This window comes from Phycodurus eques, chromosome 3, assembly GCF_024500275.1.
Source record: "Phycodurus eques isolate BA_2022a chromosome 3, UOR_Pequ_1.1, whole genome shotgun sequence".
NCBI lineage: Eukaryota > Metazoa > Chordata > Actinopteri > Syngnathiformes > Syngnathidae > Phycodurus > Phycodurus eques.
Genome location: NC_084527.1, coordinates 14,866,643 through 14,893,477, shown reverse-complemented (window position 1 = coordinate 14,893,477; position 26,835 = coordinate 14,866,643). Strand labels below are relative to the sequence as shown.

At 41.6% G+C, this 26,835-nt stretch overlaps 1 protein-coding gene across 1 annotated transcript in view; it reads right to left on the bottom strand.

The window, feature by feature from the left end:
* Positions 1 to 373: 373 nt before the first annotated feature.
* LOC133400633 (GDNF family receptor alpha-2-like) overlaps positions 374 to 26,835 on the bottom strand; it is an 81,804-nt gene continuing 55,342 nt past the window's right edge. The window contains exons 5-8 of the mRNA XM_061673479.1: positions 11,728 to 11,840; positions 10,722 to 10,862; positions 6,555 to 6,697; positions 374 to 628 (exon numbers count right to left, since the gene is read on the bottom strand). Coding sequence (XP_061529463.1) covers positions 491 to 628; positions 6,555 to 6,697; positions 10,722 to 10,862; positions 11,728 to 11,840 — 535 coding nt within the window. The 3' untranslated portion in view covers positions 374 to 490. The remainder of the gene's footprint in view (positions 629 to 6,554; positions 6,698 to 10,721; positions 10,863 to 11,727; positions 11,841 to 26,835) is intronic.

The following is a 26,835-nucleotide window of genomic DNA, read 5'->3' as shown; positions in this document are numbered from 1 at the left end:
TTAGAACACTGAGTAGGTTTTACAGATTAGAGTCTACAATAGACGCGCTGTAATCATCTCCTGTGGGCCCCCTCAAATCAAGAACCTATTCAAAGACATTAAAAACGACATTCTTTCTCAACCTTTTCGTTGATGGTTTTCTCTTTGTCAATCTTTGATCATCATGGCTTCCTCCTTTGCTGAAAAGTCTTTGTGAGAGGGAGAAGGCCCTCATGGCAGGGAGGGTCCTTTTTTTTTTTTTTTTTTTTTTTCAAAGCCATGTGTTCAATCCATGTAGTCTGTGTTGGGATGACACCAAATGAAAGTCAATGAAAGTCAAACATTTCAACTTTAACCCTCATTTGGATCCCCCCCCCCCCCCCCCCACCTCCTTTTTTCCATGTCAAACATCCAGCGATTCCGTCTTCTTAATATCAGTCAGAGAAATAACACCTTCTGCTTTTGGGATCAGCTTGTGGGAGGGTGACCTCTTTCCCCCCTCCTGGCACTTCTATAAGGCATGTTGAGCCCGGAGCAGAGCCAAAGCCAGACCGGGAAGCAGAGCCCAGACGTTGGCACGCACACAGGCGCAGTGATCCTCTGGCAGGCCCTGGGGTTTGCCGGGTCCGCCATCTCTCGGTTCGGGATACTGAGCGCATGGAGGGACACACACACGGAGAGGGAGAGAGTTAGACGTGTAAAGGTTAGATGTGACTCACACGCTCGGTCTCATGTTCTGGCATTTGATTCGCGGCGGAGGTGACTGCTGTCCGAGCAGAAGAGCAGGATGAACGAAAATGATGAGTCAGAAAGTAGAAATCTTCAATGCATCGGAGACTCAGTTTGGCACGAACTTGAAAACTTTTGCTGGAGCAAATGTGTTGATGTGTGCATATTTGTAGCCCACGCTGCTTTGTGCGTCTCCTCTTTCAGTTCGAGCCAGCCAGTTTTTTTTTCTTTTTAAAAGCTATCATTACAGTTTATTTACAAGAAAAACACACGACCAAGCCAAGCTAGTGAAGCTAGCTGGGCATTCGCTTCAATATTTTATTAGGCATAAATTACCACGGGACGAGGTCAGAACGACACAGTTGCAAGGCAACTCGTCGTCTGTGGTTTGACTAAAAAAACAAACAAACAAAAACGAAAGTAAAAAAAAAAACAATGCTCACAGAACTTTTTGCATAGTGTGCAAAATGAGAGAAATGTGCCTCAATGGTCGCATTATAGCAAGGAGCAATGGGACCGCATCAGTTCAGATATTAAAATGTGTGGCCTCCAGAGTTGCACTCTTATTGCTACACACTACAATAGTCTTATTGTGTTTTGTGTTTTTTCCCCTCTCCCAAACAATCGTTGGTATTTCTAGCACATTTTCAATTTTCTAGGCTTCTTGCAGCACAAAAGCGAAACAGTTTGCCTCCAAGTTAAAATAGTCACGCTCAATTTGTAGGAGGCATCATTTTCAGTGTGGTGCCGCAATACAGAAACACATCATAAAGAACATGAAACATTTTGTACTCCTCCGTCCCTTCATCTCATCTCCTCCAATGTAACCTTTACAGAAATTGCACTTCATGCCATTTTCCCGAGGGAAAAAAAAGCCGTTATCTTCCTGCAACTCATCTCGCATGGAATGAGGTATAAGGAGAATATAAATAATGAGAAAATTGTGTTGAATTATCATTACAGGTGACAAACATTTTTCTTTCCTAGAAAAGATACAGAGCCTGCCACACAAATAAATGGTTAACCAAAGGCTGCCAAAAATGAAGAGGGTGGAAAAAAAGCCATGAGCAGCTTTGACAATGCACCAGGCACATCTGCAACTAAAAGCCAATTAATTAGCAGGCGCAGTGATGTGTGGCAGCAGCCTGTTGACATGAGTCCAGATCTGTGGCTGCAGCCAATAGCCACACATACACTAAGACCTTTGAGCTGGCGTAAACACACCCACACATTTAGACACTGTGACAGAACAGACAATGTCCACACACGCACTTGTTTACTCAAGCTCTCACGCCAACATGCACACGGGCGCAGCTTGCCAACTTTCACCAAGCCATAAAGTGTTGACTAAGATGCATCCTTCTTGTCACTGAGCACGTTAATAGACACGTAGACGGCGTTGACTTAGTTGACGTTGGCACTGCGCTACTGTTTATTGAGCAGCCCCGAGCTGTCCATGATCGATTGAATTCAGTTGAGCTAAAAATCAACACGACAGTGCTACAGTGGATATAAAAAGTCTACACTTCCTCTTCAAATGCCAGGTTTTTGTGATAGAAAAAAATAGACTAAAATAAATGATTTCAGACCTTTTTCCAGCATTGATATGATCTATAACCTGTACCACTCAAGTGAATAAAATGGAGTCTCTTGGAGAGGCCAAGTACAAGTAACTGAAATAATGTGGTTGCACAAATGTGCACACACTTAAAACTGGGGATGTGGCTGTGTTTAGAGTTAACTATCACATTCCAACTCATGTTAAATTGGAGATGGCACATAGATGTCACTATTTAAATTGCCTCAGATTAACGGCAAATTAATTTAAATTTTTCTAGTGTAGTTCCTACCCCCCCCGAAGAATAAGTGCTATCACTGACTGCTATTTAGAACTGTTCATAATTCCCTCTACCTTGACTAAAGTCTAAATAACAAAACCCTGATGAGCCTCGAACAGATTATTTTATCCAACCATCCATTTTATGTAGGGCTTTTCCTCTACCAAAGGTGGGTAGTAACGCGCTACATTTGCTCCGTGACATTTACTCAAGTTTTTTTTTTGGATAAACTGTACTTGTAAGAGTACTTTAAATGCAGCATACTTTTTACTTTTACTTGAGTATTTATGTGAAGAAGGATCGATATTTTTACTCCGTTACAATGATCGACATGCCATTCGCTACTTTTATTTATCCATTCTTGCGTGTGCGCGTCCATTTTTAGACTCCATCTTCGACTTCTGCATAGTGCGGCCGTTGCACCAATCACTGTCATTTGACTCCAATTCACCAATCGGACGACACAAGGCAGTCACATGACTACGCACGTAGGTTTTGCGAGCCAATCAGAATGACTCAGTTTGTGGGGGGGGGGAAAAAAACTAAACAAAACAAAAAAAACTGCCGCGCGGCAGTGTTTACTTTACAGACTCCAAAAAACAACAGCGTTATCATGCAGCTCTTAAATTGTGACTGCCCAAATTCGGATATTTGAGCCCACTTCTAACATGAGATAACACCTTGCGGTAAGTTGCAGATGTTTCTATTGTTTGTATTGGTAGTGGATAAGGCAACATTAGCCCTGTACTACGCACGCGCCCACACAATCACTAAGTCTGTTTAGCCAACAGCTTCTTCATGAAGCCATTTAAGCGAATAAAGCAAATGTTTCTGCAGGGCCCAATGCATGTGTTGTTGGTTTTTGGGCAGTTAAAAATTGAAATGGTGGCAGGTGTGTGTTGACTATCATATATTTCTTTATTTTATTGTATTTGATGTTGATGCTCTGATTTAAAAAAATAAAAATCAGAAGTTACTCACAAGTTATTCTTTACTTGAGTAGTTTTTTCATTGAATACTTTCTTACTCTTACTCAAGTAAATATTTGGATGACTACTTTTGACTTTTACTTGAGTCATATTATTCTAAAGTAATAGTACTCTTACTTGACTCCAATATTTGGCTACTCTACCCACCTCCGGTCATGACTGAGCTGGAGCTTTTCCCAGCTGACTTTTGGTGAGAGGCCAGATTAATTAATGTCCGTTATTTTTTTAAGGAAAACAAAAAACTAAATTTGGCTGGTAGTTAACTAAAAAAACTAGCAACATGAGCGCATGAAACACATTACTACTTGTAATATCTACCCTTGAGACCTCCAAAGCTCACAGGACCGAGCTTTCCGCCCACATGTTTACTCACTGAGCATGGGATAAAGCCCACAGTCAGAAATGGAAGTGACGTGTGGAATAATTACGCATCTAAATGAGCTGTAAGTGCTCAGTATGACTGACCTGAGCAGGCTTAGTCACAGACTCGTTCTGTATTCACTTCTTGCTGACTGCTCCTCATATACTGTAGGTTATCACTTGTCTTGGTCCTCGTACGTACATGCATGCATTTAACCATGCATCAATCCATACATCAGTCCGTTCTTCCAGCCATATGTGCATGCACACACACATTCATGCATTGATCTATACCCGGGGCTACGAATCTGCTCATGCAGATCAATGCAAAATTCTGAAGCCACGACTGTGTTTGTCATTTTGTCACTTGATTTTGTAACAATTAAATAGTAGGACAGATAGTTTGCAGGATTACTCCAAAAAAACGTAAGAATAAGTCGTCACATGGCACAAGAAGACAGCCGTACTTGTTTTTTAATTAATTTAAAAAAAAAAAAAAATGTTTGACGTATGGCATTGTTTAGGGGACATCATGGTCTCGTTATAATATATTTATGTAAGAAGTAATTCTCTCTGGCAAAAAGTTTAGTTGTATCTTATCAATTTGTCTACTTTCTTACATTACTAAAGACTACCTAAAAATATTAGGGTGGCGTTCACTAGTCCAACTTACTTTTCGAGACCGGTGCCTGAAAGCCGATTTCTTTTTCAAGAAGTGAGCATTGTGACTGGCCGAAGTTTTGAAAAGTTAAATTGCCTGTATGTTTATGACATACGTAAACAAAATTGATTTGGCACAGGTCAAAATGTTAAGTAGTGTTCTGCACAGATGGATGCCATCCCCTAGGATGCCCTCTGTCCTCCATGTTATGTGCTCACTTGGACGTCCATTACCATCCTCTGCCAACAGGAGTCAAACATCCATCCATCCATTTTCTGAGCCGCTTCTCCTCACTAGGGTCGCGGGCGTGCTGGAGCCTATCCCAGCTGTCATCGGGCAGGAGGCGGGGTACACCCTGAACTGGTTGCCAGCCAATCGCAGAGCACATACAAACAGACAACCATTCGCACTCACAGTCACACCTACGGGCAATTTAGAGTCTCCAATTTATGCATGTTTTTGGGATGTGGGAGGAAACCGGAGTGCCTGGAGAAAACCCACGCAGGCACGGGGAGAACATGCAAACTCCACACAGTCTGGGCCGGGGATTGAACCCGGGTCCTCAGAACTGTGAGGCTGACGCTCTAACGAGTCGGTCACCCTGCCGCCGAGTCAAACAATGTCCTCCCAATTTATCTGTCATCCGAGTTTGACAAGTTTTAATTGCCGTGCATAGAATGCAGGGCTGCCCAAAAATGTCCCCGTAGCTCACTCACTAATTATAGACTTCCGGCTTGAGTAATCACACGTCTTATTGTTTCCTAATTACCATTTTTACAATAAATTAAATGCCGCACTGCTGTTCGACAGGCACAGATCGGTGCGTCAATACTGTCATGTACACACAAATCCTCAGGAGGAAAAAAACGCCCCCTGCCCCATATCCTTATCACCCCCACATATTTTTCACTGACGCAGCTCATTATTATTTGTTCTCATTACAACTGTAGTTCAGGTTAAAATGCCTTCACAGCTATGTGGGGGCATAGAGGGGGATGCGAATACAATGCTGCATGACTCGTGTGTGTTCAATGACTGTGAAGGCCCTTGGAAAGACTCAAAATAGATAATATTAATGGCCATTCACCCAGCATGCAAAGTTGCATTCATAAACTTTCCACTGCGTGCTGCACAGATTTGACTCTTACGATCACACAAAAATAACATTAAGATCAGAATCAATTATAGCATGGCTAAATCTCATTTAGCCAAGATTTGTAAGCCGATCTCTTGCAAAGGTGAGAGAACATCATTAGTCTTAAAGTAGACTGCTGCAAAGGGGGAAAAAAAGAAAAATTTTGCCTAGCCGAAAGCACACCGAGAAATATTTCTCCCCTCTACTAGAGAGACAGAGGGGGAGTTTTTGGCAGTAGGCTTCTGTCATTTCTGTCACACTTTATTTGAACGGAAACTGATGCACCGTTCTATTAAAAGACAAACATTTGTGCGCTTTTTCCGCACCAGACGTTGAACCCAGTTCCAGTCGACTTGACTGCCGTGTTCTGAGGAGATGGTATTCAGTAGAGAAAGAGGCCCTAGGCCAGTGTTTTAGAACCACTAATCCAGATTAAATCACCCACCTTCCATTTTCTTTCACCATTCCATTCTGTGCGGGAGAAGTGTATTATTTCAGCAAATGTCATCAGCTTGGGTGTAGCACAAACTGTTTTATCATGAAATGTTGAATTTGACGTGCCAATTGCTTTAAGAGGCATAAAGATTGAATTCGATGTGAATTTGGACGGCGTGGCATGCTAGTCTTTACCACCGCAAAATCCTCCTTTCATGGTTGCCGAGTCTAGGGGTGATTTTGTGGTTCTTCAAGTAATAGGCCTATTTCAACAAATGTATGCAAAGACTACTGGGAAGTACCCACAGATATGCACAGAGACAAATCTTTATTTCACCCATATGTGACAAGATAAACTCTGTACAATACAGTTTGCATATGAATGTGATGCTTCAACACTTGCGGTGCTTTCAGAAGAAGTGTTTTACCTTCACAATGGTCACAAAAGGAGGCTCGGTAGTTGCTGCCAACTGATCTGACCCCGTCTTCACCGTGACCGAGGGGTCGGGGACAGACGTGTTCTTGCTGGCCATGTAATCTAGACCATACCCAAAGGCCTGAATGGCATTTCCTGTAAGAGATACAGATGCATGGTTTGTGACTGGTGTCTCAGCAAGAAGGCAGTAAATGCAAGAGCCAACTGCTTGGTCGCCCGCCCAATCTTTGGCAAGCGTTGTGACGATGGAGGCGTGTGACGAGGGAGCAACAAGGAGTACGATGAGCCAAAACGTTTTGATTTGTCAGTGGGATTAAGAGTCGAATGCCAAACTAATCACTAAACAATCCGAAATATTGTGTCTTAAAATCTGTCACCGGGGAGGCCGCTCAGGATTTTCTTCTCACAGAATAGCAGCGCTGGCCTGTGTTCAATAATCAAAGATGTTCCCTCCTTCCGTACAGTAAGTGCCGGGTGTTCATGTAGTCAATTTGACATTCTGCAAGAAAATCCTCAGGGATTCAATAGACACGCTCATCAAATCTGTGGTTCGCGCCCTCCGCTCAATAAAGAATCTTTAATGCTGCTCATTCTACGGCAAACGGGCACAACTGTAGCGGCGCGGCCACACTTTGAGATGATGAACCCAAATTTGTGTTGCGATCAATTTGCGCACCAAGAAATTGGATCTTTTTAAAATAAGCCAATCAGGTGACTCTAACAGGACAGCATTAGTGTGAATACATATGAGGTACTTCTTCGCCGTCAGTGCATTTGTTGTGTCTAAGCACATGTGCGAGCCTCTGCAGAAATGTGATAAACCCCCTTTCAGTCAGCTTTTCAGACACGTGGCAAAGTAGTGGCGGTGTACCTTTTAATTTCTCAGGCATTTAAAACACGACACTTGTGTCTCTTTGCCCAACCCAGGAGGAGAGAAGGCATATAATTGCTTGGCAACCACCTCCATTATAAGGTCAGCATGCAGAGATGACTTTGAATAGATTTTACACCACTGATCAAACTCAAAACAGCACAGAACAAAAGGTAAAATGGTCTTTTCCCACACGTCTAATCCTACCGGACACAAACATGATTTACACCTACGCAATATTGCACAGCTGCATACTTAACATGTATGCATGTACTAAATAAAAAATTATAACCATTAATGAGGTCCAGTACAAGAGCTGTACCCCGACCCTAGTGAGGAGAAGCGGCTCAGAAAATGGATGGATGGATGGATATATAATAATTTAAAAAATAAATGTACTCCAAAAAATACGACTTTAGCAAGGGCTAACTGAATACATGTGGTATTACCAAGTGCAATCCTGAATTGCAAATTAATGGAAGCAAAAACAGTTAATGCATAAAACGCAATACCATTAGGCTGTAAGCACCGACTTCATTGGAAAATCCCAGTCGTCAAAATAGTGAATTGTCAAGGATGGCGCGTCGCCGTTGTTCTGCTTGACCATTGGTCGGTCAGTTGTGTGCACGGTCATGAACTGCAAAGAACTCGACAGTTGTGATATCCCTCTCTATTTACTTCTGGTGTTTTTTTTTTTTTTTTACTGTGATCAGGACAACCGAAAAGTTTAACTCAAGGCAGCCACTACAACGATTACTAATAGTGTCTTACCTTGACACACCGCCTAGTCCAATTTGACTACAAAGCTGAGCATTTGAAGTCTTAATTTATATTTAAAAAGTGGTTAAATTCCTTGTCACAACGCATTTTCCTTTTATGATAATGGTTTGGTAAATTAACCCGAGAGCAGAAGTGTTATGAGTGTATTGTTGAGATATTTTATTTACTGTCCTGCAGAAGGTTCTTAATTAATGTGTCTAACGTTACAGAAAAGTAGAAAACTAACTCTACATATTGTAATTACAGAGTAATTGAGGGCAGAGAAGTAATGCTATGCCGTCGACGGAGAATGTGAGGTGGACCACCTTCGAAAATCTATTTCTCAATTGTATTTCACTGAAAACAAAAACAGTTCTGTAGAATATATCCACTAACATGTACACAGAATAGTTATTTTATTTTGGCCACATTATAGTTGCGGCATGCAGACAAAATGCTAATATATCACCACAAAATAGGTGTCATTTGCGCATAAAATACTAATTGGTGGGTCTGATATCATTCCGATTAACAGCTAAGCAAATGGTGCGCACCTTTGCTAGAAACTGCAATTCCTGGTGTCCTTAAGGCAAGTGCCTTTCCTTATTCAGTTTTCATGAATAGTCTGTTTCAAACTCTTGTTCCATGTGCCCTCTCTTTTAACTTTGACCACCTCCCCCTCCAAAGGTCTCTGCACGCCCCTCATTCAGTTTTATGTTCAATTAAACAGGGCCACATTTCACACCGAGTCCAATTGTGAGCAAATTGAGACAGCGTTAACATTATTTCAGTATTCATACTTTTTCTGACATTTTTGTTTGGAGTGGTGCCGTGAGATTTGCTAATGTGAAATGGTATGCCTTGGCTCAATAAATGTTGGGAAACAATGCGCTACAGATGCTGTTGTGTGTCAAACCAGTTGGCTGCAGGTACCTTACATGCAAAATTATACTACACTTAAAAGTACTTCGAAATGGTTACAATTATGTCCAATTATAGTATATTCGGTTTGTGGATAACTACAGTAGCTTCTTTTTCATTTAGCCTACCTGCAGAGATGGATGCAGAACATTTATACACGGTAAATTTATACTCCATTCTTAGAGTGAGGTTGCTATAGGAAATGCAAAGATTGTGTCCCCTCTCCTCCCTGGTGTGTCGAAGTTTATCGCCCGTTCCCCTTGACTGCAGAGGGGGAGATGCTGAATTTTGGGAGTTATTTTCAAGACGCCGCCTCAGCTCCAAGCCTCATCCCTCATCCTGCACATTCAGCTAAAAGGGAACCCCTGCAATCTATTGAAATGGTCTGAAAGCATTTATCCACACGGTGGAACACGTTAAAGGTGTCGTGTAGCACCGAGCATGCTGCCATATCAAGGAAGGATTTTCTTCTGCTGACTGAAAGAGAAAGTGAGCATGTTTGAGCGAACCACCTTGTTGAGCTGCAGTCGCTGTCTTCTTGAGCATAACATGTACAGAAGATATGTATTATTTAATTTTGTGACTGATTTTTATGACACTTTTCTCCCGTAAGTGATAAGCCTGAGACTGCCAGTGAAAATGACAATTCAAATGGTTTCTTTTGTGTTAAGGTCTGGGCAGATGTGGCCTGAAGAAAGGATGAGCTTAAGAAAGGACTTATTTCTGACAAACTTAATTCACTAATTCCAATTTAATCAGCTGGCAAAGAGATGTCTGTTGAAGTTGAATGAAAGTGTAGAGCTGACAAATTTGATGACGACTTGAAGTTACATTAATCCTTCCTTATATTTTCACTTAGCCCATTCGACATACTGTATTTTCTCAAATAGTAGTGTACGATAGACACCATGCACTGCTTTCATCAGGTTGATTGGCCCTCCAAGCCCAATAGAAGAGTTTGCATGCGGACATGTGACTTTCTTGTGTCGTTTGATTGAGGAATTTGAGTCAAACATCACTGTGGTAATCACAGTGGATTGGAGCAATGGCGCCCGATGCGGAAGTCGAAAATGAAAATCTAAAAATAGATCGCGCAGGCAATTATTGATAAATGAATGTAGCGAGCGGCATGTAGATCATTGTAATGGAGCAAATGTACCGTTTCTTCTTTACATAAATACTTGAGAAAAAGTAAAAAGTTTGCTTCATTAAAACTACTCTGACAAGTACAATTTATCCAAAATGTTACTTGAGTAAATGTAATGGAGTAAAGGTAGCGCACTACTACCCACCTCTGTACTTAACTGTGGTAACAGAGTGGTTAAGTCATAATTACAGTAAATATTTGCATGAAACACTTCTAGGCTATAAATAAAAAAAGACAACCACAGTGGTAACTGAGCGTGGCGACATGTCGTTACGCTGCTGTGCTAGAAAATAGCTAATTGTATGCCATTGGTAAACGGATGTTAGTTCCTTGGATCCCTGTGTCATGTTTCTTGCTAAAGCAATCACTAGTATACATAATGAAGTCTCTGAATCAATGTCTTCCTTCTTTTCTGTTCTGCCCCAGTGGGTTTTGGTGTGGAAGAGCGGAACGTGGCTCACTCAGGCAAGTGTTGTCGGTGAAACTCCGCAGGAAATTGGCACACTCCTCTTCCTGGTTTCCGCTGCCCTTGCAGGTGCACCAGGGTGAGATGATCCAGTGGCTGAAGCTGCTGTCCACATAGTTGGGCGTCATGTCCGTCCCTGTGAGGATATACACAAACACATCCAGACATTAGGACGAAAATCTATGGGTCACTAATGGACAATAATGGACGACATTTATTGCAAATAGTTTGTAGAAAACACGACAATGCGGGAATGACATTGTACTGTTTTAGTTTTTATGGGAGGCGAGCGCTCGTAATACTTCATTTTTGATGTAAAGAGGCCATTATGCTTATGGATATTTTTGCAAAGCAGGTGCTTTAAGAAGTGCACCGCGCTGTTGGACGAGAACAGTGCTGCGGCAAAACACTTCACTTTTGAAAGGTCTGTCAGCTGGAGTCAGCCATGTCATCCACTTTGTGTGAGCAGCGTGACTTATCTCCTCTCTGTGTGCAATCTATGCTCACATGCAACTTGCGTGCTAAAAAAGAATTCCAATTTTGCACTGCGTATAATCTCCCAACGAGCCCAGACGTCACCACTGAGGTGCTGTTATCAAAATACGCATGCATTAGCCAGTGCACATTGTTGGAGCAACATTAAATATGAGCAAACAGATGGTCCTCAAGGCTTTTAATTAAGTAAACACTCTCTCTGTGCCTCCCTAATTACTTCTAGTAGTAAACTGATGGCCAGGCCGCTGGGGGAGATATCGTAGCCGTCAGGGAAAAGATGACAGTCTCACTCTTCTGCCTGCTACACGGGATTAAATAAATAAATAAAGAAACGAGGACTAGAGTGCTGCAGCACTGTTTCATCTTCTCTAGTCCACGAACCATCTCCTGTAATCTCACAGTGCTGCTGAAATTATGACAAATATTGTGAGATCTCCCAGCAGGTCGCTTCTTTTCTCTTTCGCTCTCTTTCAAACAATCTCCCGCGCCGTCACGATGATACTGACCGATGAGCCTTGTGTAGGAGGCCAGGCAGGCCTGGTGATTGTCTTGGTTGGGACAGGTGCTCACTGTGGGGGGGATGTTGCGGCAGTTTGCCATGAAATCAGCCAGCCTGGACCTGCACAACAAAAAACAACAACCATATGAAGTGGACAAGCAGACAGACATGAAGAAAGTTGTGTCAAAACAACACAACAAACAAAATATATACCAATACATCATCTTTACCAAAGAGAGAGAAGACAAAAATATCTTTAAGGATGTATAGTATACAGTGGAACCACGAACCTCACATAGGAAATAATGGAAATAGAAGTCATCTGATCCAGAGTTATGAATGGATTGTCAATGTTTTAACATTGGTTTTTTTCTTCTTTTTTTACAGTCATACAAAAGGTCTCCAGAGGGAAATTACTGCTCGGGAGGTTAGTCGCTTCACATATAACTCAACACAGCTCACGCTCCAAAACACATTCCATTCTTATGACAATTATTATCTCATTAGTGGTATTGTACTGAGTAGACATGATAGAGACGTGTCTCGTGTCTAGAGACTTTCCTATCTTGCTGTAAAGTCCACTTCCTGTATTTGGTTATCATCACCGGTAGCCTTTTGACATCCATTAAAACACATACAAAAAGCCAATGAAAACGTAAAAAAATAAAATAATTTGTAGTGACGTTAACCCTTCAGATTCTAAATGAGCTTAAGTTTTAAGAGAAATGCTGAAAACTTGCAATGTGTACTCCCCCCCCCCCCCCCAAAAAAAAATTGGTATGATCAAATTCCAAAATGTCTTTGTTACTACTTTTTAATGTAAATATTTTTCTGCCAAGATTGGATTACATGATTTCCACTCAAGCACAGTCAGCAATGTTGGTGTCAGTTAATGAGCTAAGAACAAAACATCCGACAAATGCACACAACTACGGTATGCATGTACAATTGCAATTGAGTTAGCACTGACGCTAGTGCTATCAAATCATGAGCCAGGAGCCCTGGCTGGTGCACCAATTTATTAGGTCACCTGATGTCGTCAGAACTAGCGTACTAACAGTTTTTCAACAGATTTTAATGTCAAACATAGTATGTAGATGGATGTATGGAAACATACAGTAGATCTGTACATTGTTTTGTCGGGAATTGCTTTGCTATAATAGAGGGATGTTAAATAGGAACAATAAGAAAACAATTAATTTCATGGGGGAAAAAAATAATATCGTTCTCTGTGTATGTGCAGTTTTGGTGCATTGGTCAGTTGCCTTCAGTTACCACTGTTGTTGTCTTTTTTTTTTATTTATAGCCTAGAAGTGTTTAATGCAAATATTTACTGTAATTATGACTTAACCTCTCTGTTACCATAGTTAAGAACAGAGGTGGGTAGTAACGCGCTACCTTTACTCCATTACATTTACTCAAGTAACATTTTGGATAAATTGTAATTGTCAAAGTAGTTTTAATGAACAAAACTTTTTACATTTACTTTGGGAAAAGGTCATTGCACTGGACTATTGCTATGTTAGTCATTCAAACTGCTCTAAGTGTTAGAGGACTCTGCAGCTTTTTGCACATTTGTCAAAATAAAAAAAATTAAAAATTGTACCAGCATTACCAGATAACTAGCAAACCTTTATTGCTCAGTGACTGTTTTTCTCAGTGTCTTTATGTCTCAAAAGTGTTCTCTGTCAATGGACTCTCTGTTGTTGTCCTAGAGCGCCTCCAACTACCGGAGACAAATTCCTTGTGTGTTTTTTGGACATAACATCCATCCATTTTCTGAGCCGCTTATCCTCACTAGGGTCGCGGGCGTGCTGGAGCCTATCCCAGCTGTCATCGGGCAGGAGGCGGGGTACACCCTGAACTGGTTGCCAGCCAATCGCAGGGCACATACAAACAGACAACCATTCGCACTCACAGTCACACCTACGGGCAATTTAGAGTCTCCAATTTATGCATGTTTTTGGGATGTGGTAGGAAACCGGAGTGCCCGGAGAAAACCCACGCAGGCACGGGGAGAACATGCAAACTCCACACAGTCGGGGCCGGGGATTGAACCCGGGTCCTCAGAGCTGTGAGGCTGATGCTCTAACCAGTCGTCCACCGTGCCGCTTTTTGGACATACTTGGCAAATAAAGATTATTCTGATTCTGATATGCACATAAGTTTTGGGAGCAGTCAAACAGGTGGACTGAATAACAAGCAGGTCTCCCTCATTACTCACAACCAGCATTAGTTTTTCATTTTTCTTGTCGCTAGCTTGACAACATGCACAACGAACCCAGCAGTAATTAATTAATGTAGGATGAGAGCGTCATGCTTCTTTTGACCCATTCTTCCACAATTATCCCTCACATCTCAGCGGTTTCCCAAAATTCACTTTGGGCGCCTATGTTGGGTACCGATAAAAGTGGTGTTTTTTTGTTTGTTTTTTTGTTTGTTTTTCGGTGTGTTTGCGATAAGAGTTTTAAGTCTGACGAGGCCCCCAGGGTGGCATTGCTAATCCACTTAAGTAGGTTTATTGGGAAGCGCGTGTGCAAAGTTACGCCATCTGTGTTGTTCCCATCACTGCTGCCCACTATATGAATCAAAAACCATTGCATTTAACTCTCTACCTCCATCCCTTTGTCACTTCACCCATTCGCCCGACCAATTTGTGGAGCCTTGCATAAAAAGAAAAGCTGCCATAAATACAACACACAGTCTAGTTTGAGTTTAAAATATATAATTAATGTAAAATTAATGAACTGAATTAAATCTATAGCCTAACATTGTAATATATACATTAACTACACACAGACCACCCACCAAATGATGACCAATATACAGTATTGATACCCACAGAGCTGTATACAATTTATTTTACAAAGATAACAATGTTCGGTAATATTCAACACTGTCAAAGAGGTATTAATTCAACAATATGTTGTCTTTTGTGGTTGCTGTTTGTGGTGGTGTAGACCTGTACCTCGTCATAAAGAGAACTGTGGCTGATGTTTTTGTTACCTCAATTAGTTACATGAGAAATTCCAAAAGGAACAGGTCTCACAGCATAACAGCCGTATAATGCAGTACATGTTTTAAAATTCATCAGAATTATATATTATTATTTCAACTAACCCCTTTAATGGCTTATTAATGATGGTGAAATTTGATTTTGTAGCCCAATTTTGCATGGCTAATACACTATTTTCGTAAAATGTATTGCGACAGTACACACTGTTTTGGGGAGCATTGCCGTAGGTTTTATGAATGCAAACGAAGTTCACACACGCACAGAGTAGCTGAGAAGAGTCCAGTTTGAATTTTATTCAGGGATAAAAAATGTATTAAGTTGCACCAAAACTTGGAACAGGTTGTGTGCGTGACATCAGATAATCTTGAGAGATTTCTGCAAATATCGTGAGATTTAATATCAGTCTTCATCAAAAATATTGACTCCGACCTGATATCACTATAGAAGGGTGCCAATGATGGCAAAGTATAATGATGACCTTAGAACATAAATTGCAACTCATCGTGGCATAGTAACTGAAGTCTTGTAGTGTCCTGGCTGCTCAGTACAATACGCCTCTATGGTGGCAGAAAGCCAACATCAGTAGTAAAAATCTCAACAAACACTAATCTCCCACTGCCTATGTCATTGCCAGAGTTAATGGTGAGAAAACCTCTTTCTCAGTTAAAAACAAATAAGACACTGAAACAAGGAAAGCGTCACATGGTTTGTTGAAAACCACGGGATAAAAACGTGTTGTACTATAAGGCGAACTGTGAGGGACCTAGCATTAAATAAAGCTGTATCAGTCTATCCCCTCCGAGCTTCCACTTAAACCACAGGTGTGAAACACGTGGCCTCGGGGGCCTGATCCAGGCTGCCACATCATTTCATGATCCTGCAAAAGCAAATCAAGTACCTTGACTTCATGTTCCTTGCGAAAATTCCCAAATTACAAATGTCTTCACTTGTAATAGATGTATTACAAGCATTTTTACAAGCATGTTTTGTTGCGTTTTTTTGTTTTTTTTATTGGCTTCTGACTTGAAAACTCGTTATCCATCAATTTGCTTTTTATATGTTATTAGATGAGGCGATCATGCATTTATATGGGTCCACAGTCATAATGGCCCTCCGAGGGAAACCACAACTACCATGTGGACCGCAACAAAAATTAGTTTGACACCACTGGCTTCAACTTCGGCACTTTCAGCAACAGCTGATTAGGTGACCTGAGGTACCATGCATGAGTGTAGGGTTGGGGCAGCTGAGAGGTAAGGCAGGGCAAAACCATTTCGCGATTTGAAAACAAATAGCATAATCCTAAACTAGACACTAAAGGACACAGGCAGCCAGTGGAGGTAGGCTAGAATAGGAGTCACATGCTCCCTCTTACGTCCAGTTACAAGGCGAGCAGCAGCATTTTTTAACCTAAATTAATGCAGGTTTTATGATGGGGATTGTTTCTCTGGATCAGATAATTTACAATATTTCTCTATGGGGCAGCAGGGTGGCCTAGTAGTTAGCTCGCCTGCCTCGTTGTTCTGAGGTTCTGAGTTCCGATCTCCGCTCCCTCTTGTGTGGAGTTAGCATGTTCTTCCCATGCCTGTGTGGGTTTTCTCCGGTTACTTCAGCTTCCTCCCAAATTGCAAAAACAACCCTCTTATGTCTATTGATGTGAATGTGAGTGTGACTGGTTGTTATACGTGCCCTGGCAAACAGTCCAGGCACCTCGCCTCTCGCTCAGTCAGATGCAATAGGCTCCAGCTCACCCATGACCCTAATAGGGACAAGCACCATAGAAAACGGATGGAAGGAATATTTCCTATATTGAATTGTTTTGAAATATGACCAATTTGAGTATAACCAACATCCTGATTGTGTTCAACTTTTATTTATTTATGTAAATTGTCATGAGGTCCTGCTGTTCACTGCGATTACCAAAATACGAATGACTTTTATTGTTCCAAAACACTGCTGTCTTTACTGAGTTTTTTTTAACAAGCAAGGCTATCCAACCTGAATGCTTTATGCTTCACTTACGGATGATTTTTTTTGTGTTGCTCATTTGTTTTGTGGTGCAGCCAGTGTAGACTAATTGAACCTCATGCGTGTTGAGGGGACAATATCCTCTTTTTACAAGATCTTCTCTGATGCACACCTCACAAAAGGAAAATCTTATCACGATGATGGTCTTCTTTGGGGATCTTAATCATCTTAATGCCTCAAAACGGATGTGAAAATAATCACCTCACACACTGATACTATGTGTACCCCCTGCAGATATGTTGCCTTTTAACAAACGTGATGAGTTCATTAGCGAAAGGGAATAAAGGATATGAACAACCTAAATGATTTGATTCAACATCCAAACAACAGTGTGTGATCATACTGTACTGTTGGGAGTGAGACACTAACAGATGAAGTAGGATATAAACAATGCAGCCGAATGCTGCATCCACGCGACGTCCTGCCATACGTTCCGTCACCTTGTTAAATATGCATAGCAGTTGTATCACCTTCACGCAGTGAAACAGTGCCACTCGATCACAAATGCATTACCGTGTGGCTTTTCCATAAGTTTCTGAAGCAACTGGACTTGCTGTGATGAATAATGGGCGTTCTTGTGCTGACGGTGAGCCTGTTGCTATCAGCAGAGGGAACATTGTCATTCATGGCAGTCATTGAGGAGGATTCAGGGAGAAATAAGACGGGGTATTTAAAGGGAGAGCCCTGGTGGTGAGTTGAAGACAACTGTGCGCACTGTTTTGCTGCATCCAAAATCTGTGTGAGCAAAGAAAGTGGAGACAAACGGGATTTGCTTAGGGTGGATTATGGGGGTGATGAGGGGAAAGTCTGTCCTTCTACCGGCCTTTCACCGGCGAGTGGTGTGACGAGATTGAAGGAGAAAAACAAAAACACATGACATCAACTGCATCTCCGTTCAGCATCCTAACAAGTCACCTGGAGAGCTAGCAAAGAGCCACTGTCAAATCTAAAGCCACATGTTGGAAAACAGGACGTGCTTGGGCTACCATGGCTCCTAAGACTGATATGGATGCCAACATACTAAACTGTACATACAGTACAATGGCACTGTAGTTTGATATCTTAACGAAGACGTACATACAAATTCAACTTTATTACTCACCACTAATGCACCACCAGATTATAAATATTTGATCATGTAATTTATATTTGAGTCACTTTAGGCGCTGTGGTTCACTAGCCTGACTTCAAGTCCCACTCAGTGACTATGTAATAGCGAGCATGTCTCTACATGTGCTCTGTCATCGACAGGGAAATAGCCCAGGATAGTGTTCTGTAAAAAAAAAATAATAATAATCATGTCTACAAATCACTAGGGTCGCGGGCGTGCTGGAGCCTATCCCAGCTGTCATCGGGCAGGAGGCGGGGTACACCCTGAACTGGTTGCCAGCCAATCGCAGGGCACATAGAAACAAACAACCATTCGCACTCACAGTCATGCCTACGGGCAATTTAGAGTCTCCAATTAATGCATGTTTTTGGGATGTGGGAGGAAACCGGAGTGCCCGGAGAAAACCCACGCAGGCACGGGGAAAACATGCAAACTCCACACAGGCGGGGCCGGGGATTGAACCCGGGTCCTCAGAACTGTGAGGCTGACGCTCTAACCAGTCGGCTTCTTATGGACAAAGTAGTTTTTTTTTTTAAATTGGAAATGGTGTGTTTTTGTAAGGTAAGACAAAGATTACAGAAAGCGCTGTGTTTCTTTTTTAGAAGCGGAATTCTTTAAGACAATGATGGGTTAAAGACAGTAATTTAACATTTATCGAGGTATGCTGAGTGTTCACACAATGGTGTTTCAACACCGGGATGTAGCACATTTCAACAGGATTTCCATTATAGCGCGACCGAACGCCACTCGCTGCTGAAATTACAGGCTGTCTAGCTCAACAGAGTTTTTCTGGTCATTTCCGCCACTCAGCCCCCCAGGGAAGTGGCAGGGGAGCCCCCACAGAGGTAGACTTCTTACAGCCAACCTGACACTTTAAACACAGTCATTCAGCCCGACGCCGAGTCCATGTCCGTCCAGCCTGGCAGTAAAAGAAAACTAATGGGTTTTTATATGGATTCGTATTCTGATCACTTGATGGCCATGACAAACAATGTGAGTCAAATCAGATGAGTGTCAGTCTAAGAAACTATTTCCTCTCAGTTGAGACAGAGAGACAAAATAGCTATCAGATGCCCCAAATCGTCTAAAGGATGATTATTTCTGTTCAAATGAGAAATTGCCACTCTTCTCCCTTATCACTCGTCTACAGCATATTGAGGCTGTCAGCTTTATCTCTCCATCATCAACACAAGGCATAACAACAGCTATAACAATAGTGACCACTTAATCAGATCGCATAATACCACTTGGATGAGGCAAATGAAAAAACAAAGAAGGCGCTTTCTGTACATTCACCTCCTCCTCGACATGTATCTGTTTTCTATCCTTCAGCCTATTCTCTTCCTCCTGCTCTACTCAGCGGCAAGTGTGCCTATTTGCAAACTTTCCATTAAGGAATTTGAATGCGCGAAAGCAAAATCCGCAGCCTTGTCTGTGTTTCTTTGACGCTTTGATTAACATCGGCGACAAACAGTGGGTAACATTCATCGTGGAACCTCACGCCCATTGTGATGCATGAATCATTACGTCAACAATTACAATGTTGTATTATAAAAAAAGGAAAACAAGTCACTCTGACCTTGTGGGGAGCAGAACTTGTATATTGATTAACGGCCCATAGACCCATAAGAAAAGTGGTTTCATACAACTAATTTTCACTTTTAACTTAATTTTCATTGAGTCTGCCTCCTCACTTTTTGCTGTGTGACCTTGAGGCTAGCTCTCTAGTTCGGGGTGTGGTGATGGACCACAATATCAGGTACATCGGCACACTCAAACAATATCCAATATAAGAGTTGAAAAAAAAAATCTGCCTTTACAAATGCAGTCATGCTCCTTTTTTAAAGATTAACAAAATGGGAAGGGCAGCATGATAGTCTCTTGATTAGCATGTCTGCCTCACTGTTCCGAGGTTCTGGGTTTGAATTTCAGCTCTGACCTTTCCATGTCGACTTTGCATGTCTTCCCCTTGCTACTGCGGCTTCCTCCCACCTTCCAAAAACGTTAGCAAAGTGCTGCCTATAATTGTCAATAGGTGTGAATGTGAGTGTGAAATGTTGCTTTTCTATATGCGCCCTGCGATTGGCTGATGACCGGTCCATTGTGTACCTTGCCTCTCTTCCAAAGTCAGATGGGATAAGCTCCAGCTCACCGTGGTCAACCATGACCCAATGAAGACAAGCGCCATACAAAGTTGATGCATGGATGGTTGTAAGCAGTGGTGTCGAAATATATAGCAACACGGGCAAAATATTAGAATCAGCTCTCAATATGATGCAGCGCATTTCTGCACAACTGCAAACCACAATAATAAACACTCACATTTGTATCTCTTGAAAGTTTTTTTTTCATACAGCTCTTTTTGGATTTAATTAGCTTGTCCAGGTATTTCTCATGTTGTGGCTTGTAGATTTATTTTCTATTGACCGTGCTAGCACCTGCTATTTTTGGCAACACCGCACTCATTGGGATTCCCAGTCGATCTGAAAACAGCCATGTGGACAGATGGTATTGAGTGAAAAGACAAGGAAGTTTAGCCATCACATTTTTCTTGCCCATTTTGTTTGGTTTTATGGTTTAGTTTGAAAACGTTGACCATAATTCCCCTTACTTGGTGGCCACATTGACTTGCAGTTGATTCTAAACCAGCATCTGAAAAATGACTTCGAACCCCAAAGTGAGTGTTGCCATTAGAATCAATGCTGAATCCAGCATCTCTCTCTCTATTTCTCTATCACACACACACAGGTATGAATGAGGTGAGCAGATTATTCAAGGTTGTCTTAACTGCCTAAATATTGTCTAAACATTGCAAACAGACCTCCCCCGCACAAACAAATGTGCTGGAAAAAAGTGAGAGTGAGTTAATAGTGTGCTACAGAGCTCTTATCACCAGTAATTAAATAACCATTAGCCACACAATAAAGCTATACTTTTTAGAAGGTCTCGGGCCAACTAGTGTTTCATATTTCATACACCAAATTAAGAACTAAAGTGGAACCATAAGGAGACTAAACACATTTTTACAAAAACAGAGTACACATTTTTTTTTCGTCGCTACACCACTCTTTCTCAAGAATAGATTTGTTTTCCTTTCATAATTCAGCGGCTCCTAAAATTACCTCCAAAATACATCCAATCATCATGAGTGACCACACACCAATTTCGTTCTACCTACAAATCTGGTACCGCCACCAACATGGGGCTTTAAAACGTCTTTATTGAAAGACCCGGACTTTGATTCATTTGTGAGGAAGATCACTTCTGTAAATTCAGAGAGTCCCCAACCATATCCCCATCTCTGCTTTGGGAAACCATGAAATCTGTAATGAGCGGTTTAATCGTATCATACTCTCCGTACAAGAAAAAACAAGAAATAAAATTAGAAAATGAAATTGAGGAAAAAATGAAACATCTCACAGAAGAGTATGCGATGAATCCGACAGATAAGCTCAGAAACCAACTCCAAAAGGCAAAACATCAATTAGACGACATCATAACAAAAATAAAATAATTTATTCCACAACAGTTAAGATACACCAACTTTGAGAGCAACAGTAAATCGGGCACATTTCTTGTAACCCAACTTTAACGCAATAAAGAAAAATCATTAATTACAGCCATTTTAAGATTCAAACAGCAACTGTAAACAGTCACCGCTAGAAATAAAATATTTTACGATTATTATAGCAGCTTATATGCATCTTCGAACAACCCAGACCAAAAAGAAATGTAAACTTTTCTTAATGATCTAAACATTCCTCAATTAAACACAGAAACTAAGGATAGTCTTGATGCCCTGTTAACCATCACAGAAGTACATTAAAAAATATATTTTATTCATGAAATATTTTTAATTGCATTAAAAATATGCAGTGAGGAAGAGCGCCTGGCCCGAATGGAATTTTGGTCGAATTTATTAAACATTTCTAGTCAATACTAGCGCCTCTTTTTCAGAACAGTCAAGGAGATAGAAGGTAAAGGTCAAATTAGTAACCATATTAGCACAGTGACAATCAAACTACTACTAAAACAAAGACCCCACTATCCCAGCTAATTATCGGCCCTTATCACTGTTTAATGTAGATATCAAGATTATCATGAAAGCCCTTGCAGAAAGACTTAAAAAGGTACTCCTGCCGATAAACCACTTTGATGAGACATGGTCGAAGTTCCAGAAATAATGTCAGACATTTATTAAATTTAATAAGCATGTTGCAGCATAAAAACTTTTAAACAATCATCATGTCACTTGACGCAGCGAAAGCTTTCGATAAAGTTAACTTGTAATTCCTATTTGCAGAACTACACAAATTTGGCTTTGGACAGTCACTTATACATTCGATAGCAGAATTATGCAACTCGCCAAAAGCAACAGTCACCACGAACAGGATCACACCACAAAGTTTTATTCCACAAACCACCAGACAAGGGTGCCCACTTTCACCAATGCTATTTGCAATATTCACTGACCCATTTGCTACCGCGAGACATCAAAGTCATCTCTTCAAGCCGTCTTCAATCTCATAAAGACATTTTCACAATTATCAGATTATTCTATCAATAGGACAAAATCGACAATACTCCCAATAACAGCAAACCTGTGGAATCCTGCAGATCAAATCCCAGCCTATCGGAAACATTAAGTATTAAGGAATTAATATTTCACCAAAATTTACAGAGCTAACCAGTCTAAATTACACACCACTTCTGCAAAAAAATTCAGCACACTTAAAACGCTGGAATAATTTATCTAAATCACTACTGGGAAGAGGGGGCACGGTGACCGACTGGTTAGAGCGTCAGCCTCACAGTTCTGAGGACCAGGGTTCAATCCCCGGCCCCGCCTGTGTGGAGTTTGCATGTTCTCCCCGTGCCTGGAGAGGCAGATGGTGATAGACTTTGCAATAAGGATGCAAATGGCTGGAGTAAACACTTACTTTCAGAAGAGGTAGGAACATAGGGTGACCTACAAGTGCGGAAGTAGAAGCACACAGGTGGATTACATCTGGTGCAGACGATGTTATCTGAAGGAGGTTACTGACTGTAAGGTAATGTTAGGGGAGAGTGTGGCTAGACAGCATAGGATGGTAGTGTGTAAGATGACTCTGGTGGTGGGGAGGAAGATTAAGAAGACAAAGGCAGAGCAGGGAACCATGTGGTGGAAGCTGAGAAAGGAAAAGTGCTTTTCGGGAAGAGGTGAGACAGTCTCTTGGTGGACAGGAGGAGCTTCCAGAAGACTGGACCACTACAGCCAAGGTGATCAGAGAGACAGGCAAGAGAGTACTTAGTGTATCTTCTGGTCGGAAAATGGAGAAGGAGACCTGGTGGTGGAACCTCAAAGAACAGGAAATCATACAAGGAAAGAGGTTAGCTAAGAAGAAGTGGGACACTGAGAGGACCGAGGAGAGGAGAAATAAATACATGGAAGAAGAAGACAAATCACCTTTTATTGTCATGAACATGCATGCATGCACACAAAATTTGTTCTCTGCATTTTACCCATCACAGTGAACACATACACGTTAGTGGAACACACTGGCGCAGGGGCCAGCTGAAGCGCCCTGGGAGCTGCGACGTAGAGCGAAGGTAGAGGTGGCAAAGGCCAAACAAGAGGCATATGATGACATGTATGCCAGGTTGGAGACTAAAGGAGGAGAAAAAGATCTATGGCCAAACAGAGGGATAGAGATGGGAAGGATGTGCAGCAGATTAGGGTGATTAAGGACAAAGATGGAAATGTCTGGTGTCAGCAGTCTGCTGGATATATGGAAAAAATACTTTGAGGAGTTGATGAATGAGGAAAATCAGAGAGAATGAAAAGTAGAAGAGGCAAGTGTGGTGGACCAGGAAGTAGCAATGATTAGTAAGGGGGAAGTTAGAAAGGCACTAAAGAGGAGGAAAAATTGAAAGGCAGTTGGTCCTGATGACATACCTGTGGATGTATGGAAGCATCTAGGAGAGGTGGCTGTGGAGTTTTTCACCAGCTTGTTCAAGAGAATTCTAGGGATTCCACTGTTTAAGGCTACATTACACCCTTACAAATAACTCTGTTAAAATGTTCTGAAATGCAAATCAAGGATAAGAAGAATGGAGGGTTAGGTATAAGGTCTGTTCCAAACCACAAAACACACATCACACTGTACAGTACATAAAGATGATGAGTAGTCCTATTTGCATTAATAATTGATATGATACACAAGAGAAAGTGAATGGGAAGGACATCGGGATGCATCATCAGTGATGCCCGTAGTTTACATCCATACATATCTCCTTTGATAGTGCAGTTAAGATGGTCAGTGAGTGTGCGCACGCAAATGCAAAGACACACACACACACTGTATTGGTATTAAATTCATTTGCTTTAGCTCTAACTCCTCCGACCTCCCTCTTTCTCTCTCGCTTGTTTGTTTCTTGTTTGCAACTCTCATGTATAGCCAGCATGTCTCACACAGCCAAAAGCAAAGGCCCGCTCACTGCACAACATTGCCGAAAAACTACACACTAGGGAAAGGTCACCAGTTGACACATGATTCATTTTCAAAATCTGAGCTTTCCTCTTCTAGTATACACACTTCAGAAAGGCAAGGGAGAGAAATGTTTTATTATTTTTATTCAAAGGTACTTCCTTTGATACCTAATAAAGAATAAGCATTATACACAGGCGGCACGGTTCGCCGACTGGATTGAGCGTCAGCCTCACAGATCTGAGGACCCGGGTTCAATCCCCAGCCCCGCCTGTGTGGAGTTTGCATGTTCTCCCCGTGCCTGCATGGGTTTTCTCCGGGCGCTCCGGTTTCCTCCCACATCCCAAAAACATGCATTAACCGTAGGTGTGAATGTGAGTGCGGATGGTTGTTTGTTTGTATGTGCCCTGTGATTGGTTGGCAACCAGTTCAGGGTGTATCCCGCCTCCTGGCCGATGACAGTTGGGATAGGCTCCAGCACGCCCGCGACCCTAGTAAGGAGATGCGGCTCAGAAAATGGAAGGATGGATGGATGGCATTATACACATCAAACACTGTATTTAGGTTTTATTTGAGTTTATTTAGCTTTTAATTTAGTTTATGTTCTAGAAACACAGCAAACCATGTATTTGCTTGAGCAATCTATTCCCAAATAGTATTCTAACCTGTTCCTTGTTGATAGAAGTGCAAGTAAAAAGAAGAAAAAATGCATGATTGCATTGGTTTCCTTGTTTCCCGATTTGTAACCATTTCCTCTTTATTTACCACTTTAAGATCAAAAACTTAAAAAATCAGCTTTTTAAATAATATCTATGCCCACAAGAGTCCCTATTGTTGTCCCCTATCATGACAGGAGCCCGTTATGAGGTCTTTGAGGTCCATGGCAATATCTTTTCCTTTCTCAGACTGATTTACATTATATAAGTAAGTGAATGGATAGAGTGGGCGGAACAAGAGGTTAGTGTTCGCCTCACACTTAGGCTGGGAGTTTGTTTCCGGGCTCTGGCCTTCCTGTGTGGAGTTTGTATGTTCTCTCTGTGCTTGTGTGGTTTTCTTCAGGTACTCCTACTTCCTCCCATATTCCCAAAACATGCATGTTCGGTTCATTGACGACTCTAAATGAGCCTTACTTAACTACGGACTGATGACATGATGGGTTCAACCTCAACTTTCTTGAATATGGTTTTCTTTATCACTGGTGTTTTTGGACAGAAGTTGAATACATGTACAGTGTCATTTATTTATACATACTATATATATATGATATATGTAAACACAAACGAAGCATAAACATCAGATAATGTAATCTTTGGTAATGCTTGAAGACTTCTTGTGTAAAACAGAAGACATTGTAGAAGTTAAATATTTCTACAGCTGCTTTGCAGGTGCAATAGTTTCCTGGCATTGGGCTCCGCCAGTCACCTGAACCAAAAGGAAGCTTTGTCCCGTGTTGCCGGATGCGCATAACCATCAATATCCTTAGGTGTAAATGTGAGCGTTAATGGTTGTTTGTCTCTGTATCCTGTGATTGCCTGGCGATTAGTCCTCTGGCTCCCCCCAAAAGTCATCTGGTATAGGCTGCAGCTCACCTGCAACCCTGATGAGGCTAAACTGTATAGTAAATGGATGGAGTGGGAGCCATCTTAAAATAAAACATGATGTGGACTGTTACTCATGTGATTCACTTATTTGACTCACTTCAACTTTGATGAAGAACAGTGGCCCAAAAGGGTAAAAAAAGGGGAAGAGAGTTGCGGACTATAATATCCAACAATAGGGACAAAAAAGAGACAGAAATCGGTCTTGCCTCACGGACAAAGATGAATCCTACGTCTTTTAGAAAGGCGTTGGCGAGAGGATAGTTTAATAGGTAGGGAGTTCCTCTGAGGGTGCATAGAATTTCTTTTTGGCCCGCTCACTCTGTCTGCTGTTGTTTATCACAAAGCGGATATGTGTGTGTCCACGCTTCTGTGTACCTGTTGGGTGATCGATTGCCACTAAGCACTCCACTCTGAAAACCAGTAGGCAAAGCATTCACTGAGCAAGTGCCCACAAACGAGCGTGGGGATATCAATCAAAGACAGAAGTGTTACATTGATCCTACAGCCAATCAATATACTTCACATATACTGTAGGACTCAATGGTCCTTGGATTCAGGGTGACATAGAAATGGATTGGGCGCTTCTTTGGTTAGACACATGCATGTAACGCATGCACGGAGCTCTCCACTCGACACAATATGATGTCCAAATTGTGCCTGCTGTCACTGTTGGACTCTGCTGTCCTCAAAGGAGCGCATTCATTTGAAGGTTGAGAAAGCAACGGAGGAGAGGAATGTTTTTGTTTGTTTGCGCTGGATTATGGAACAAACTAACGGGGTAACAAACTGCTGCAGAAGTACAGCCGACTGGAAGAAATGAGTGCTGCTCCATTTAACGCGTGTTTGTCGTCCAGTCCCCAGTTCTCTCCTGAATATCAACAATTGCCTCCAC